We start from the raw sequence: 19,641 nt of genomic DNA, 5'->3' as shown, positions 1-19,641 counted from the left end.
AAATTCTTCCACATATGCTTGAAAGGTGATGTATTCCTCAGTTGCTAAGCGCAGTGTTCTATATCTGTCCATTAAATTAACTTTGTTAATCAAATTGTTGTTCAAATCTTCTCAGGCTCACTGACATTTCCTCAGCTTTGTCAATCAATTACTGAGAGAGATGTGTTTAAAAATAGATATTTTTTTGCTTTTTGCTTTGTATGTTTTGAGGCTTTATAATTTTAAATTTTTGTACAATTAGGTTTATGCAATTTTTTAAAAAAATCTATTACATCTTCCTGGTGAATTAAAACTTTTATCATCATGAAGTGACCTTTATCTATAATAATGCTTTTTGGTTTAAGTTTTAGTTTGTCTTCATAGAGTTATGGCATTTTTCATTTGGTGACTCTTTTCCTGATGCATCATTTTTCCTTTCTTTTGCTTTCAATATGTTCATACTTACATTTAAGATGTATCTTTTGAAATAGCATACAATTGGGTTTTTAAAAAACAGCCTAAAAATCTCTTTTTTATAGGAGTACTTAATCACTTACATTTATTATAACTATACATTTTGGTTTAAATTTACTGTATTATTTTGTGTCCTACATTTGTCCCACATTTTCTACTTTTTTCTTATTTATTTTCTTTCAGAAAGATTATTTTTATTATTTTCTGGTTTTTTGCTGTATTAGTTTGAAGATTACACCTTTTAAAAATTATTTCAGTGATTGCTATATGTTACGTCATGCATCCTTGACTAACAAATTTGAATACCGATTTTGATTTTTATCTTGCTCCTGGATAATAGAAAATCTTTAGAACACTTTAACTCAACTTACTCCTTCCTGATTTCTATCTAAATATTCTCAGATAAATTGTCTATTATTTTCCATTATTATTTTATGTACATTATTATTTTTATATAATAAATGTTTACATAATTCCTATTTCATAAAATAATTATCAGTTTTATACTTACTCAATATTTTCTTTTGTCTTTATTATTTTCTATATCTCAGGACTTCCACCTGGAATTACTTTCCTTATGCCTGAAGTAAGTTGTTTAGAATGTCCTTTGATGTGGTTCAGCTGTGGCCAGTTCTCTCCATTTTGGTGTGTTTGTTAACATTTTTATTTTACATCAATTCTGGATATATATTTTGACTGGGTATAGAATTCCAGGTTGGGAGTTATATTCATTCAGTCCATTGTTATCTTTCACGTAGGTATGTACTTCATATGTAGCCTTTTCAGACTGGCTTTTTTCACTTAGCTGCATGCATTTAAAGTTACTTCACGTCTTCTTACGGCTTGATAACTCATTTCTTTGTAGTGCTGAATAATATTTCATTGTTTGGATGTACCACAGTTTACTTCTCCATTACCTACTGAAGTATATCTTGGTTGCTTTGAAGTTTTGGCATTTATGAATAAAGCAGCTATAAATACGTATGTGCAGTTCTTGTGTGGACATAAGTTTTCAATGTATTCTTTTTTAATGTTATTGTTTAGAATTAGGCTTGTCAAAGCTGTGGATTATTGTTTTTCATCAGTTCTGGAAAATTCTTTCTCATTATCTCTTCAAATATTGCCTCTGTCCCTGTTCTCTCTTTGTTTTCTTTCTATAACTCCAATAAAAATGTATTATATATTTTAATTCTATCTATCACATTTCTTAGTCTCTCTCCTAAAATTTCCTTCCTTATGTCTCTCTTGCAACATTCTAGATAACTTCTTCTGATCTGTCCCTTTAGTTCATTACTTCTCTCTTCTATTGTGTTCAATCTGCAGCCAAATCCACCATCCGAGTTTTTCATTTTTTACAGTAATTTTCATTTCTAGAAACTCTATATCATTCTAAAAGTTGTCACTTTTATAGTTTTTTTCTCTCTGCTGAAATTTTCAAGCTCTTTTTTTATCTCTTTCAACATAGCAAGCATGGTTGTCACGTCATCTATGTCTGATAATTCTCACCGCTGAAATTTTTGCATCAGTGCTGCTGATTCTCACTCATGGTACCTGTACTCATAACCTTAGCACTATTTATTGACCTTGAAAAAATTATTTATGGAGGTTGTCCAAGCCCTTTTATGAAGGTACCTTCCTCTGAAGAGGATTTGGGTTTTTTTTCCTGCTGGTCATCTAGGGTAATACCAGTCCCTAACAATTTTAGACCAAATTGATGGTTTGAGCTTTCTTGGATTGCTCTGGTGAAATCAATTTGCCCTTCCACATGGGGGCCAGGGCTTAGTTTATAGACTTCCAGGGATAGGTTTTCCCTTCTTTTATATGTTCCATCTTCTTCTCAGTGTCAAGACAACTCCCCTGTTCCATGGGACAGTTGGGAGTCTAATATAATGTTAATTCTTGCTCACTCTTACCTTGAGTGATTTGTCCTTCAGAATCCCAGCTTAATGTGAATTTGTGTGGGTGTCTGTCGAACCGCCGATTTTATATAGGCTTTCACCTCTATCCTCCTTCAGGTTCTAGGCAGTCAAAACAAAACTTTACATTTATCATTGTTCTTTCCAGGAAGATAAATGTCCTCTGGGCAAAAGTAATTTTGCCTTCTCTCTTAACTTTTAGGATTCTTACCTTCCTGTTTACCTGGTTTTGATCTAAGAATTTCTCACCATCTTGTCAGCACTTTGATGTTTTTAAGATAATATATTGTTTTCTATTTTCACCCAGAATTTTTATTTGTCCTTAGATAAGGATTGATCTAAGTAAAACTAGCCTGTCATTTCCAGAAACCAAAGTTCTTTCAAATAATTTTTTTTGAAAAAGAAATACAAAATATCTCTTCCTTGTCACCTCTCACTTTATTCAGAAAATTTTACATGAAATAATATTGATATGTCAAGTATGTTATCAGCTGCATAGTGGGGAAACTATTCTAAGTATTGGAATCTTTAGTGGGTTTTCACTAATAGGATATGTGTAATCTTTTTGAATTGTCAGCAGATGGTGGAGAATTAAAACTGTTGTATTTCAAAAGAAATGGATGTTTACTATAAAGTACAGTAATATGGTTCTTTTGATCATTGTATTATGATTTAACTGAGACATCTTCATTGTTTGTGCAATTTCTCCAAACTCACAAAAGATGATATATATTGCTCTGGCAGGAAACCAACACTCTGGATTAGGCACTGGGTTATTTAACCACCGTGATAAATAATTTACACTTGGGGATATTATGCAGAAACGTTTTCAATTAACTTGTGTTGACAGAGAAACTAAATATAATAGTCAATGAGAAAAATTTTTTTAAACATTCTTGACCTATCAGGTAGAAATAACCTTATTTAAAATATTATCTACTCTAAAAAATGAATATATATTAAAGGGAAAGATTGGGAACAATAATGATTATAGATATGAAAATTAAATACTATTGTTTTTATTTTAGAGAAAATTGTAACTTTTTCTATGTACTTTATTTTAGTTCACTAAAAGAAGCGTCCAATGGTAGGAAGGAGCCAGAGGCTCTAAAATCTGAAAGATTTTGGTTCAAATCCTGGGCTCATCAGGCTTCAGGCAAGTCACTTAGGCTTTCTGAAGCTCACTTCCCTTATCTGTAAGTTAGGAATAAGAATACCTTGCAGTGTTGTTACAAGAATTGGAGACAGTATACATAAAATATCTCATATAAATACTAATTATTCTAGAAATAACTTTCTCTAGTGATTTAATCACATCTCCTAATTTATCCTATTAATTGATGATCCATAATCTTAGGGCTTTGCAAGAATATAGCATTATTTTAAAAAGAAAATAAGCCCTCTTTATTTTTTTATATATATATTTATTTAAAAATTAATTATTTGCCAAAGTAAATATACACTGGTTATGGCAGAATTATTTGTGTTGGCTTTAGCAAATTATATCTAGTCAACTGAAGGAAGACTGCTTACTAGAATACACAGGGATCTGCAGAAAGAACTGGAAGGCAGTAGTCAATAATATGAATTATATAGAAGCTTCTAGAGGAATTTGTGGCAAGTTTAATTTTTTTTAGCCTGTGACATTTGTTGACATTCTAGCTTCCCTCATACGAATTCCCAATTACCGTTGACTACAGTTGTCAAAATGGCACGCTTACTCAAGGCTATTTCATCCTTATTATTTCCTATTTTGAAAGAGTGTGCAGGAAAGTCCTGCATTACTTTTACAAGCCAGAGAGGCTCTCTTCTTGCTGTCAAGGTTGAACTCGTTTTCTAGGATATAGGAAGAGACCATCTGCCAGGCCAATTAAATCAGCTCCATCTACCCTGGCCATCAATAGAGTGATAGACACCATAGTTTTTAGGTTATTAATTAACTAATTAAATAATCAACCTACTATCTGTGAATAATTGATATATTACAGCCCCATGCCAGATGTTAGCAGGAAGCAGAAAATGTTAAAACACCTCCCTGCCTTCAACATATTATAGTCTGGTTCTTAAAAACTCACATCTAGCCTTTGAATCCTCTCTTACCTTTACTTCTCTGATTCAATTTGCAGCAGATAAATAGAAATAAATATTCCTAGGGTAGCCAGGGTTTCAGTTATGAATGTCTTTCTAATCCATTCACACTACCCAAAACACTTATGCAGGATTATCCATCACAAGTCATTCTACAATCTTAATCAAATTGCCTGCTGAAGGAAGCCTAGTATTTATTACATTTTTCCTAAATGGAAAACAGCTGTGATAAATGACTCTGTTCACCAGAAATCTCATATTAGGAAAGATTCTCAGATATTCTCTTAACTGCCAGTCTTTCCGACTATGAATAATATATTCCTCTACCCCACCTGTGTCTTTGAGTGTGGCTAATTCGTTTGGCTGCTTCTACCTCTCTGTGAGGTACAATAGAGGCGAAATGTTTCCTGAGCCAGACCAGCAATATTTAGATGATGAACACATATTTACAAAAAGAAAATGTCACTCAGAAGGCAGCACAGTTGGCAACAACAGAACATCCTTACAAGACCTACTTCAAGAGCCATATCCATACAGAGCACAAATCTCGTCCGTATGGATCCACCTAATGGTGGGTATCACTGCTCATGTCACCAAATATTCAACCTCAGAATTAACTTCTTCTCTTCTGATTCTATAATAACAAGTCAAGCTTCTGATTATAATTTGGTTCCCCAAAGGGATTTCCTCCATGGGATACAATGTGCTACCCAAAGGAAAGAGGTTTCCAGTTCCTTTGGTGGTTTCTCAGCGTCAACTAACATTTTGACAAATTTAAATATCTGAGGCTGCTAAGTGAAGGCCCAAGCGCTGTGCTATTGTGATTTCACCAAAGAAACGCCATGTTGGCTGCCTCTCTTTCATCAGCCCCCTCCCTTTCAAGCTATAATACTCAATTTCTTGGTGCCTTTTGCATATGCCTTCACTTGCTCATTTGCAAGGTGGTTTTTATTTAAAATTTATGTTTCTTCTCTCTGATCAGTAATCCTGGTAGTCTACTCTCTTTATAGGAAACAGAATCCGTTCCAGATATTTTAAGGAGGAAGGGATAGAATACAGTAAAGTAGGTGCCTACAAAATAATGGGAAGACCTGGAAGAGTGGGATAGGTTAAGGTAAGAGAAATGACTCCAAAAATACTACAGAATTGACTTGCAAGGGAGGCCACTACTGCCATGATCAGGAAGGTGGGGACCTGGAGGGTGCCAATGGAAATGCTGACTCACAACACATAGCACCACGATTCAGGGATCAGGAAACTGGAATCAGGATGCCACCCCTAGCCTATGCAAGATAAAAAATGGTGCTCTAGATGTAGATAGGAAAGAAAACTGAACACCAATTTACCATATCTAACATATTTCAGGTTCTATTTTTCTTCTTATGTTTCTATAAACTTAATATAAGTTTTATCGAAGGTATCCTATCTTGCACATAGCCCACTGTTCCCATGTAATCTCTTTTTTTTTCCATTTAATCTCTTAATGCATATGTATGAATTTATGGATATAATCCAAACTGTGCACTGGAGTTAGTTGTAAGTTATATCTAGTGCAATGTACTGCGTGAGATCCTGTATAGTTCCATACCCAAGGAGGCTACAACTAATGAATAAGTATGTAACCTGTGTATCATTGAATCCCCATTTCACACACAGTGTGAAGAAAAGCAAGACAAACCCCCACAGGGAAGAAGAGCACACTCTGACTTCTTACATCCCACATTTACTTGAGTGAGATACACACCCCCTATCTGCTGTTCCTGTCCACTCTATGCTGCTGCATACTGTTCTAATTTATGTATATTCATTTGAATTATTTTTCAAAATATTCAAATATAGTTCTCCTCTTTTCCAGTTCACAAAGAACTACAGAGTAAAACACGTGCATTCAGAGAAAAATGGAAAATATATGTCCAAGCCTTCTCCACCCTCCTCCAAAAGGCTTCAGTGACTTTTGCAACACCCCTAACTTCATTTATCTATAGGATGGCTCTTGATAGCTTTGTGTGAGCTTTTTAAAGTTCAGCCAAGCCAGCTGCATGACCAACACAAAGACAATAGCTCCCACACACGGGGCTACATGGATTAAAGAGCCCGATCCATCAGTAAATCTGCCAGATGGCAGTGGAAGAAAGCTTGTAACTCTCTCACTTTCATTTCAACAGCAGCAAACAATGTCCAATGTTTAAAATAAACTCTTCCAGATGAGCTAAAGATAAACTCTGAGGTGGGTGGACTTGAGCTTGCTAGGCTGCAGCTCTGAAGTGTTTGATTACATTAATACAAGACCCCTGGGTAGAACCCACTTCTGTCAACAGAATGCTTAGGCTCCAACACCTACTACATGAAGCCATTTCCTGTGCTTTCATGGGCTGGTGGCAGAAACTTGTTTTGCTTTTTTCACAAACTAATAATGATCATATATTTCTCTGTGCTCAGCATTTCCTCAAACCATGTGTACAACTTCAAGATATACCCTAAAATGCCAACACTGTTTGTAGGTCTGCACAGATAAACATCTTTTGAATATATTTACAACTTAAACTTCTATTTACTCATTCACCTTACTGCTCTCATGCTAGCAAAAAGGTGCTACCATGGATTTAGAACCATTCAGGATTTAGAACCATTCTGCTGATAACTGGATAACTATCTAGATCTATGGGGGTATACCAGAAAAAAAAAAAAAAGAGAGAGAGAGAGGAAAGGAAAGAAAGGGTACAAGTATTTTCCTAAGTCAGAATTTTTAAAGGAAGTTAGGAACTTCTTTTTTTGTTGTTGAAAGTAACTCTATTAGGCATTCAGGAACTTAACTATTCAACACAATTAGTAGGAGCTTTAAATGAGAGAGAGAAGCAAACGGGGTTGACAATGAAAATAAATCTTAGGTTGCAAAAACCGTCGGGACCAAATATATCAAATAATCAAGTATACTGAGACATTTTAAAAAATAAAACATATCTCAAATTTAGATTAGAAGTTTTGGGGGAAATATGATTCACTACCCAGAACACATTTATTGCCAATTCCTCCAACCTGAAGCTCTCTGATATATTGGCGATAGCTCTATTTTCTACCGTAGAAACCCTCGTCTTTGGAATAGGTTGGTTACTTGAAAAAGCTGATTAAAGAAGGAAATTATAAAGACGAATCATACTCACCACAAAATTATTATTTGAACTTAAAACATATAACATGTTCATTTATTTGCCTATCTTCTGGTATATGGCTAAGGGCTTGTCTTTGTTGTTTTTCTGAGTATGAGTTCGCTCGGCATTCCATATCCTTATATTATGCACACTTAAATAGAATAGTATACGATTTTCATCTCTTGTGCCTTTAAAGTGGAGTCAAAGTTTAAAGTCACTTGCAAAGCACTAAATACAGACACCTTTTAGATTTTTATAATCTCTATTTTTAGTATTTAACAGTTGTTTTGAAACTTTATTCAACAATAAATTTCTATTGTTTCACCTTCATTTAGTTTTTACCAAGCCCTCGGCTTACTTTTCACAGAAATTCTCTTTTGCTTTGTACTCATATTTCACTGGTTTGCATTATAGTTAATAATTTCTATTATGATTAATAACAAGCACAACTAGCATACACACACAGGTCTAGCTGGGATTTCTTTGTTGCCTCTTGTATCCCCAGAGCCTAGAATAATGCCTGGTACTTAATAGGTATTCAAAAAATATTTGTAAATGATAAATGAATGGTACACAACTCACTCTCCCTAAGTATGCAATAGAACAGGTGGGAGCAGAACTGCCAGGGGTGTGCTGGAGGGGAGCCTGCCAGCCTAGAGCATTCGCACGTTACGGGCATCAGTCAGTGTTTTACAAAAAGAATGGAGCATCAGTTATTACAGCAAGTCTGTTATATGATGTTTGGTTAAGAGAAAAATGAAAAATATATATCCAAGCCTCCACCCTCCTCCAAAAGCGTTCAGTGACTTTTGCAACACCCCTAACTTCATTTATCTGTAGGATGGCTCTTCATTAAACATCTACCTTAGCAAAAACTTTTCCTTGCATGCTGCATAAATCTGAGTGCTCTAACTTTCCTCTAGGAATAGACTACCTTCTTCCATGTTAACCTGTAAATAATTTAACTCCCTATTGTCCAGAGAAGGTTTGTGAAACATCTGAAGCTGTCTCTCGGGGCCAAGCTCCTGAAGGGTGATTAGTAACACGTTCTCTCTTCAGTGTTCCTTAGGACATTTGGAATCAATTAAATATTCAAATATAGCTTCTCTCAGATCTCTAGCCAGGCCCAGCAGGTTTGTGAGGGGAGACTGTTGAAGGCAGATAACTGCTATTCCTCACACCAGCATCTATAGCTGGAGAGAGATTTTAAAAATATACTCTGAAGACTTCCCGGGTCTGCAAGCAAATCGTCCTACAAGATTAGAAATAATATGGAGAAGCGACAGGAGCCTTATCAAGAAATAGGAGTTACCGTATACATGAGAGCTGCTGCCACGCACAGTGTCTTAAAGACAAACAAATAGGTGAGTACATTGGACTATTGCATGGACTGCATGAACTAAGAATGGTTTTATATTTTTAAAGGATTGTAAAAGAAAAAAAAAGAATATGTAACAGACTGTATATGGCCTGATAACTTTAAATATTCACAATCTGGCCTTTTACGAAAAGTTTGCTGACCCATGGTTTAGTTTTGTTTCCATCATATGTACTCATCTAAACATTACTAATTACTATTATTATTAATAGTAATAATTAGGTGCATTGAGGAAGGGGAAATGGATGAGTGCCCATATGTGCCAGGCACTTTGCTAAATGCTTTCCATACTCTGCCAATTTATTCACTGAGAATTCTTTAAAGTGGGCATTCATTATCTCAATGATAGAGGCAAGAAAATAGAAGCTCAGAGAGGTTAAGTAACTTGCCAGTGTCACAGGCAGAAATTAGTGGAGCTGTTACTAAAACCCAACGTGGTGGTGTGTTTAAGCAGTGAAATCCCTTTCCCAATTAAATGCTACTTAGAACCTCACTACATAAAAGAGTTACTTTGAGTAAAGTTGAGGCAGAAGACCTAGCAATCTCACCCGTTTTCAGAACAAGTTGCTTGAAACAGAAGTCAGTATTTCAAAAGATAAGGCCAATAAACAACATGAAAATGGGTTTCCAACTCATTCCATTATCTGGCACATTACACACTTCTAACTATATTTTGCTAACGGTCAGAGTAAATATCAAAGTAACAGAATTACCTTTTCCATATTTCTTTGTCCAGTGAAATGATTAGAAGTCAGCAGAAAGGAGAAAGAAGAGAGAAGCAAAGAGTTTAAATAATTTTCAAAATCTAACAGTCATACTAGAGCTATCAGTTCCTCGATTCCATCAAACAGGTGGGAAGGACATCTTCCAAATGGCAGCTCATTTTACCTTAACAGTTGGTGTTTGCAGAGGAGTTTCTAGTTTTCCATCATGATAAATTAATATATCCTATTTTATTATGGTGCCACAAACAAGAACTCTGAAAGGCTCAACTTTTACAAAAGGTCCAAATCCCCTGAAAAGCATCAGGTATCAAAATGCAGCCAGAAAAGATGGTATTAAATGAAAAAAAGGGTTCCTTTTTAATGAAGTCGAGGTGTAGGACAGATTTATTAGCTTCCATTTTTCCAAGTTGCATTCTGGTGTATTTCCTGCCCATATTTCTAAGTTCAGCAGGTCTCTTTGTAGGATTATTTTTAAAAAATACATTTCGAAGAACATGCAGCTATATACCCACTACACCTGCAAAGACACACCTGCGATGATACAAACTCTCAGTGTTCCTCATATTCATAACCCAATGCTCTAACAGAAAACAGACCTTCTGCATGATTTGCCAAGATCCTGCCATTCTCAAAAAGAACTGATACTGGTAACCAGATACTATAAACAGTCTTAAAAATAATAACCAATCAAGGATGACCCCTGACCAAAATGGTCATTAAATTCAATGTAGTTCAGTCTATCCTTTACTACCATAATTCCTTTTTCCAATATTGAGATGGTTAAGACAAATAATTAAATTATTAAGTAACTACTTTTGATGCTATAACACAGATGCCTACCATAGTCCTAGTTAGACTCAATTATTTTTGACACTATTGATTCATTACTTATTATTCAAATATCATTATTCAATGTTTACATGTGTCAGGTACTATACTTGATCCTTGAGGAAGAAAAGCAAATAAGAATAGAAAACAAGAATAAAGTCTTTCCTTGGAGAATTCCAACTGTCTAACTGAACTTGTGAACAAATAATTAGTGCACTAAATTCCTGGTAAAGCTGCCAAGATCAATGAAAACAAAGTAGAATGAGAATTGGTTCTGCCTACAGGGCTGAGAGAAAGGAACACATTAGAAGGGAATATTAAAGGGTAAGTAGTATTCCCGGTGAAAAGGAAAAGGGTATTCAATTGAAAGAACAGTATCAGGAAAGGCCAAGAGGCAAGTGGGTGGGTGATTGGTCTATACCGAGGACTGGAGGACTGGGTTATACAATGGAATGACCAGAGATGCACTGTCCAAGACATTAGTCATTAGGCACATGTGCCCATTTAAATTCAAACTAACATTATATAAGATTAGAAATTCTGTTTTCAGTCATATTTCAAGTCCTCAATAACCACAAGTGTCTAGAGTCTACCATACTGGACAGTGCAGACAGAATTATTTCCATCACTGCAGAAAGTTTGTTTGGACAGCACTGACTGTAAGAGTACAAGGTAAGCCCAGTTCAGGAGAGTCTCAAACGTATATTAGAGTTGAAACTTTAAATAGCAATGGTTTATAAACTACCATATTTTACTAAGTCCCTTCAGGAACAGCCTTCAGGGACTCCAGCCCTGCAGCATTGCTATGACCTGTTTTACCGATCCAGCTTCTGCATATGAGTAAGACTTCTTTTGAAGAAAGTATTCTGCAGCTTTAAAGAAAATAAAAATTGAAAACCACCACAGGTTTTTAAGCAGGGACATTGTGACACAGATCTGGGTTTTAGAAATATTACCTCTTGAAGTAGCGTGCAAGATGTTTGGGAAGAAAAGACATTGGGCATACCAAGACCAGTAGAGGCTATTGAGATGATAAAGGACTAATATCAGTAAAATTCCTAAAGAAATACACAACTAAGAATTTGCACCAGTAAATTTATTCCAAGTAAGAATTGTGCACACACCAGGCATATCATTTCCACACAAAACCTAGCATTGTAATAATATTTAACACTTTGGCCATGAAACTCAAAAGATACTTGAAAAACTTCTCGGCTATTTTAAGTCACTGAATTCTTTAATATTTGTAATCCATGCTTATTCAATTGTAATTTTTAAAATATAATTGTATTGTTCATTATACTTATTTCAGTATTCATTATGCTTTATATATTTAAAACATTTTTTTTCAAGTTTTATGTTGTCCAAAATATAACATTTTAGTACCTTGAAAATATCCATGTTACCTCTAAGCAGTAGTACTGTAAAACCAAAATTGTTTTCAAGTGGGAAGTGCTCAAGCCACACCATTCCTGATCACAGATATAACTGATATCCAGTTTTATAAATAGCTCTCTTTCAGTCTGTTTCTATTTTAATATGCCAACCATTACTTCACTGATATCCCAGAGTTTTCTTGCAAGAGACTCATCCATAGCTTTGGGCAATAGTTCTTCCTCTTTACAATCCCCGAAGTACTTTCCTGATACACCTTCTACTTCAGGTGAAGAGGCTAAATAAATTGAAGTCTGGGCACCTTCTGCTGGAGTTTTGAAAAAAGCCCACGACACCAAATTGAAAAGTGGTTTGACCAACAGTGGAATGTGTATGTGCCTCCCCAGATTAGTCCGCACAACACCAGGGTGTAACACATTGACAGTAACGTTTGTGCCTTCTAAGCGGCGGGCTAATTCTCTGGTAAAAAGAATGTTAGCCAGTTTGCTCCGACTATAACAAAAGCTTTTATTATAGCTTTGTTCACTGTTCAAGTCTTCAAAGTTGATGTCTCCATATTTATAAAGTTTGGAAGAAACTACCACAATCCTGCTGGGAGCTGAACTTTTGAGGAGTCCGAGGAGTAGACTGGTGAGTAGGAAATGTCCCAGATGGTTCACTCCAAACTGCATCTCAAACCCGTCTTCGGTCTTCATATAAGGGCACTGAAAGATCCCTGCGTTATTGATCAAGACGTCCAGTCTGGGCTCTTCCTTTAAATGTCAAAAAGAGAATGGCAGAAATATGAACACAAGCCTTAAATGTAACTAAAATAAAATTTCAAAAAATTCTTGCAAACTTCTAGAAGTCTATAATGCCTGAAACTCTATAATGAGTTTTCAACAACTGAGAGAGAGAGAAAAAACAACACTTGCACGCTTAATAGAAGCCTGGCCTTGTGCTTTTCACGTTATCTCATGTACTCTCTACAACTCTATAAGCAAACTGACGCAATGAAGTTAGGTGACTAGTCCAGTATCACAGGGCTCCTAGGTGGCAAACAAAAATCTGAAGATAAAATCTTCTGACACCAATGCCCTTGCTCTTAATTAGTAAGCTGGCTCGCTTTTCTAATTGGGATTTTCAAACCATAGCCAGCAAGTCCATGTGAGCTAGAGCGGAAATACAGCAGAAGACAGGTCAGCACTGTTTATTCCCTCAGCTATAAGTATCAACACCTGGGGGAAAGTTAGACTTGCTTTATTCTGTAGTTTTCTAAGGGTAAATGGTACCACGCAGACGGAGCAACTTCAAGTAAATAATTAAATAGGTAATATAAAAATATCAGAAACAACACAATCATAAATACTAAGTCTCTCAATAACACAGGAGATTAACAGAGGAGGTAGGATCAACCAACACCTTTAACCTCTGTCATGACTCCAGAATTCACAGTTCTTTTCCCTTATACGAAATCTACCTCTTGCAAGCTTCAAGGGGACCCAGGATGAAGAGATCTATATAGTCTGAATTTTGCACTTTGACCATGTCCTCCTGTATCTTTCCAGATTAAAGTCCTAAAATTTAGACTGTCCTCAGAGGGAAGTCTTTTCATTCCTTAATTCAGATAAGTTGGTTTTCCCTACCCTTTTCCTGGCTCCTCTCTGTCTCTTTTGATAGGCAGAGAAAAAGAAATGTACAACATGTTCCAGGTGTGAAGACACAGTGATGACTCACGATTAAATTAATTTGAGGTCAAATTTCAAATTTCACTAGCCCTTTTGCCAAGTATAAGTGGAAAGAAAAATGTGTTAAATTTCACAACTGTTATCAAAGCCTGCCTGTCAGGGGATTAACTATTTCTCATTCTGTCTGTCTAAGCACCTTTAGCTTTTCCAATAGTCAACTTCAAAAAGAAGGCAAAAGTTCACCCGTGGGGGAAAGAAAGGAGTGTTCTTTTTCACTAATCCTTTGGAAGAGTTTCATGTATTAATCATTTCTGAGCCATCATTCTTTGCTGGGCTTGTGTTATTTTAAGACTTTATCATTTGCTATTTTTTAAATTCTAGGAGATAAATGACATAAATACCAAGAATACCAACTTGTGGGAAATTTACACTTCCTTTTTTTTTTATTCTGATTATAGTCACTGAACTTTAGATCCAGGAAGGAACTTAATACTTAGAAGCAAGAACAACCTAATTTATCTCTCTATGTCCCTAACTTTTAATCGGTTGTGTCTCCAGTGGCCAAAGTAGTAAAACACCATAGGCATCACGGATGAGTATACCCAGCCCGATCTACATGTTAATGAGGAATGGGAAGACCTACTTTTTTTTTTTTTTTTTTTGTGAGGAGATCAGCCCTGAGCTAACATCCGCCAATCCTCCTCTTTTTTCGCTGAGGAAGACGGCCCTGGGCTAACATCGGTGCCCATCTTCCTCCACTTTATATGGGACGCCGCCACAGCATGGCTTACCAAGCAGTGCGTCGGTGCGCGCCCGGGATCCGAACCAGCGAACCCCGGGCCGCCGCAGCAGAGCGCGCGCACTTAACCGCTTGCGCCACCGGGCCGGCCCCATGGGAAGACCTACTTTTAATGCTTCCAACATCTCTTATACATTAATATTATTTCTTATTTCTCAACCTGTTTTACCTGATAATAAAACACTAGCCATAAAAAACAAAAACAAAAAGCCTCTCTACATCTGCAATAGCTCCCAAACTGTGCATCAAGGTGCCCTAGAATGTCATAAGGAACCTAGAGGGTGCTATGGAGTGTTCTCAACTTTCAGGGGAAACAAAGCCATACTCTGTTCAACATCTCAAAAACTACTATCTCCAGGTGGTTCACAGCTTCACCGTTATATTGTGCTATATTCTTTTTGATGATTTCATATCTTTGCAATGCTGAGTGTTTAGCAGTTGGTGTAATAAAATGCAAGTACAATGTTAAAAATCAATGCAGAACAAGAAATGAAGATGGCAACGTCCAACCTGATTCCCAAATCTGAGAAGCTGGGGCAGTGAACAACAGATGCACATTTCGCGTTAGTAATTATGGTTATTGAAGAATTAAATGAAAATATCTTTTTTCCTCTCGGTTAAGTGTATTATTTTTTCAAACAGCTACTAAGTTGTTAGGACATAAATACTTATTGTTTGGATCTAATTACTTAATCAATAAACCGGCAGATATTTCTTCTGGGCTAAGGGCATCATGAAAAAATTAGAAAGTTTGGGAACCTCTCCTCTAGACTCAAGAGATTCCATTTCATACAGGCACCTTTCCTATGCCAGCTAATTTTAAATCTCACTCTTCTGAATGCCCTCCTGCAAGTCACCTCTGCAGGAAACCCTTCTACCTCAATTTCAAGAGGGCATCCACTTCAGTGGCATATTTACCATCTAAACAAAGAAATCCTCCCTCACTGGCTGGCAGCAGGCATACAGCGTAGCACTTAAAAGGGCTGGCTCTGGAAACAGATTTTAGGCAAATTACTTAGCCTACCTATGCTTGTAAAAGGGGGGTAATAATGCCCACAGAGTTACTGTGAGGATTCCATGACAATAATAGCCAAAGCCACTTTAATTTCATTTAAATTTTTTTTTTTTTTTTTAAGTATCTGAAATGCTTGGAACAGCTCTTGGCACATAGGAAACCTTCAGTAAATGCTAGGTATTATATTATTTTTATTTCTGTCCTGGTTTAGAGCACATGACCACTGGGATTCCAAGCTGCAGTCTAGTTGGTTAAGGATGGTGCTAATGAGTCCACTGGTGGCAGAGAGCTAAACTTCCCACCCTAGCAGGATAAAAAATAAATGAAGTGCTCTTAGGCTTTCTGAGAGTAGATGGCTTGGTGCAGATTTTTTTTTTTTCTTTGGACACAGAAAAAAACAATCCAAGACCTGGCGGATCTCCTCCTGGGCCATCCTCACATAACAAAACGAAATGTTCAGAAACTAGTTTATTCTCCTCTCGGGCTCGTGTTTTTCTCAACATTCTTGGAAAACAGAAGACTGCCCTCCCAAGTTTTCCGGCCTGCAACTCCCAAGCCACCTCAAAACCATTTGCTTGTTTCCACTCTTAGTCTCTGTCTTTCCCAAGGTCACACCTCCTGGACTCCGGGCGACCCCCTCCCGGCTCCCGCCCCGCCCCGCCCCGCCCGCCGAGGCCCGCGCCGTCCCCTGCTCTCCTGCTGGCTCCCCGAGGCCCACACCTGGAGCATCTCCTGACAGAAGGCGCGCACCGAGCGCAGCGAGGCGAGGTCCAACTCCTTGACGACGAGCTCGCCCGCCCCGCCGGCGTCGGGGCCTGGCCCGGGGCCCCCGGCCTGGCGGAGCTCGCGGCGGAGCTGGCCCGCCGCCTCCTCGGCGCGCGCACGGTCCCGGCAGCCCATGATCACCCGCGCCCCCAAGCGCAGCAGCTCGGCGGCCGTAGCGCGGCCCAGGCCGCTGTTCGCCCCCGTGATCAGCACTGTCTTCCCGTGCATGAGGCCAGAGTCCCCGCCTGCCTGCAGCCGCTGGGCGCTGGGCCCCACGAACCGCCGGGCCGCCAGCCACAAGGCCCCACCCAGTGCGGCCAGTAGTGCTGCCACTGTAGCCACGGCCATAGCCGCCCGGGCCGAGGGCCCACCGGTCGCTGCGCGGGACTTCCGGAGTCCCCGCCCGCGGCGGGCTGAAGCTGCCGCCTGCACGCGAAGAACTCTGGGGCGCAGCCTGTGGTTCCCTGACGGGGCGGCGTGGGGCATGCCGGGACTTGTAGTTCCCTTCCGAGGGCACCTGATTGGTTAGGAGAATACAGCGCTCCGGGTCGTGGCGCCTGGGTAGAGCCAGCAGGCTGCTGAGGTTTCTGCCCATGGAAATTCCAGAGTGGTAGTGGCCTTCCCCATGGGAATACGAGAGAATTTACAAATCTCTTTATAGGCTGGTTTACAAATCCCACACTTCAGGGCTGGTTTATTGTGTTTTCCCTTAAGAGCTCCTGGGACTTGTTAACCCTTAGTTCAATTTATTTTCACCTTCTGGAAAACGGTTCCTGCCCACCTGAAGTCTGAGGAAGGGCTCTTTTTTTTTCCATAGATGAGGCTAAGAACTTTAGCAACATGAATCGGTTGGAAATAGAATGGGCCAGGGGTTCTGGAACGTTAGCGTTGCATCAGAATCACTTGCAGGGCTTATAAAAACAAAACAAATAACAGAAGTTTCAGTGTCCCAGTAGCAGAGTTTTGAATCCAATATATCCCAGATGGGACCTGAGAATTTGCATTTCTAACAAGTTCCCATGTGATTCTGATGCTGCTGATCTGGGAGCCACAGTTTGAGAACTGAAGACTATTATGGCATTGGTCCCTATAGAAAAAGTCATCCTTACATGGTCTGACACTGGCAGACATACAGTGGGAAAGCTTGGACTTACTGTAAACATAGACTTCTGAGAAGGCTGATTCACAAGTGCCTCCCCACTCCTTCCAGGAGACTATTAAATGTAACAATGGAAGGGGAAGTGCTTTGTATACTGTAGAATGCTTCAGAAATGTCAGGGGTTATTCCACAGGTACCCATCTTCAAGTTGCAAACTTCATAGCTTTAGACTAAGCTACTCTTAATTCGTTATTCATTCATCTACTCACCCATCCAATACATGCCAGGCCCTGTGCCCTATGAGGGTCACAGAGAAATAGCACACCATTTCTGCCTCGAGGGTGCTTGCTGTCTGGTACAGAGAACTCCCCTGCCCCAGCCCCCATTCTAGAGTCTTCAGGACAAGAGAAGAGACACAAAACTTGTATAGTTTGAAATAAACTCCCTCAATGATTTTGATAAACTCTCCTCCACTCCCTTACCTTTGAGAAGGATATAACATGCAATGAGTAGTCACAATACAAAGAGAACAGCGGTAGAGTGCCAGCAGGTTTCTTATGAGCGCTGAGAATGGAGCTTACAGGTGGGAAAGAGCACTGTCACTGAGGATTAGTGGCACCAGGAACAGAATTCATGAAGGGTGGGCCTTTATTCCACCCTATCTGTAATTTGAAGCTGCCTCTCAAACTCACTGAGCCCATAGCACATCTGTTTCCTCTCTCTCTTCCGTTCTATCCATCCATGCCTTTCCTGTCCTTCAAAGTCTGTCTCAGTTGTCTCCATTTCTTGACCTATCCCAGCCCATGCAGATCTCTGCTTCAACCTCATGTGTGACCCTCACTTGGCACTGAGGACAAACAGCCCCTTAGTGTTGGCTATTTGAGTTTACACATTTGACTTCTACTAACTGTTAAGGTTTTAAATTTCCTAAAGGATGGGCATATGTCTGAGTCTCCCTTGTGGTTTTCACATTGGGGAATGCACAGAAAACAGTAGGTATTCAATAAGTGTTATGACTGATATATTTTGGACTGGCTTACATCAAATTAGGAAGCAGATAAAAAGATGTATGTCAGCAGTGGTCTTCTATAACTAGAGCCAGGGGTGGAATATGTTTATGTGGGTGGTGTAGAGATGGAGACGGGGAGGCAGAAGGAGCAAGAGAGGGTGAGGAGGAGAGGAATCCCTGGACATGCTGTGTAACGGTTGCGTAGCTTAAGCATAGAACATAACGGAATGACTAATCTGTTCAGGATGGGTCCTATGGCCATGGACTTAATAACAACAACTCGATTTGGAAGGTTATATAACACAGAGAAAATAGACAGCATATAGCTTTTGAAGTAAGTAAGACCTGAGTTTGAATCTTAGTCATACCATTTATTAGCTGCACATCCTTGTATAAGCTATTGAATCTTTTTGAATCTTAGGTTCTTCATTGACTAAAAAGGAGGACAATAATAATATAATGTCACACATGTTTGGTTTGATGAGAAAATTAGGTAATGTGAAAATAACCAGCTCACTGTGCCTAATGTGTAGTAGATTATGGCTAATAATCAAAGTTTTTTGAAAACAAAAATCACAACAGAATGACAACAATAAAAGGCCAGGGTACTACACTTCATGTCACATTTTGAAGTGGTGGCCAAGGCTTTTTTTCCATACGAACATTGGGCCTACCTGCTGGGCACAAAGCCAGAGACTTAAATATGAAGACCTGTGGTCTACAGGCAATGAACCCACCAAACAAGCTTCAAAGAATCCTTCTCAGGAGGTTCTGTCTGGAGCTCATCTTAGACGGAAAGTGCCCTGTATGAGTAACCAGCTGATTTATTTGTGAATGAGCATTGTCAAATTGGTATACTTATGCAGAGGGAGTGACATTTTCATTTTGCTCTGATTAAAAAGCTGGTCACAGAAACAACAGGCTAAAAACCTCTAATTTTCAAGTGTGCTTTACTCTTTCCACCTTTGAAGACTGCTATTCTATGATGATGATGGGTAAAAATTCATTCTGTCTACCAACATCCAAAAATCAGCAATGCTTTGTAAAACTAAGTAGGCTTCTGACATAGCCCTTTAAGCATTCAAGCATTCAAGTTTTAAACTTATGAAGAGCCATCATTATGACTTACACACAAAAGTAGGTGCAATGGTATTCAACAGCATTGACAGCTCAAAGAGAAGTAGCTTGAAGGTAACTTGAAGGTTCAAAATGTTTAACAAAAATCAAGAAAACCTTTCCAAATGAACTAAGTTCTGAGGTCCAATCTTCTGAAATACCTATCTAATTACCCTAGAGATCCACAAGAAGTGGCTTCTGTAATACCAGACTCACTACTTTATTTCTCCTCCCCATCC

The 19,641-nt window shown here is 38.5% G+C and overlaps 1 protein-coding gene across 1 annotated transcript; it reads right to left on the bottom strand.

Annotated features, from left to right (window-relative positions):
- Nucleotides 1-11,624: 11,624 nt before the first annotated feature.
- Nucleotides 11,625-16,586, bottom strand: RDH14 (retinol dehydrogenase 14). The gene is made up of 2 exons (XM_058551752.1): nucleotides 16,134-16,586; nucleotides 11,625-12,684 (listed from the first exon to the last, which is right to left on the bottom strand). The coding sequence occupies exons 1-2, from the start codon at nucleotides 16,524-16,526 to the stop codon at nucleotides 12,067-12,069; spliced, it is 1,011 nt and encodes a 336-aa protein (XP_058407735.1). The 5' UTR covers nucleotides 16,527-16,586; the 3' UTR covers nucleotides 11,625-12,066.
- Between the last annotated feature and the right edge of the window lie 3,055 nt (nucleotides 16,587-19,641).

Source organism: Diceros bicornis, chromosome 12, assembly GCF_020826845.1.
Source record: "Diceros bicornis minor isolate mBicDic1 chromosome 12, mDicBic1.mat.cur, whole genome shotgun sequence".
Taxonomy (NCBI): domain Eukaryota; kingdom Metazoa; phylum Chordata; class Mammalia; order Perissodactyla; family Rhinocerotidae; genus Diceros; species Diceros bicornis.
This window is presented reverse-complemented; position numbering and strand designations above follow the sequence as displayed.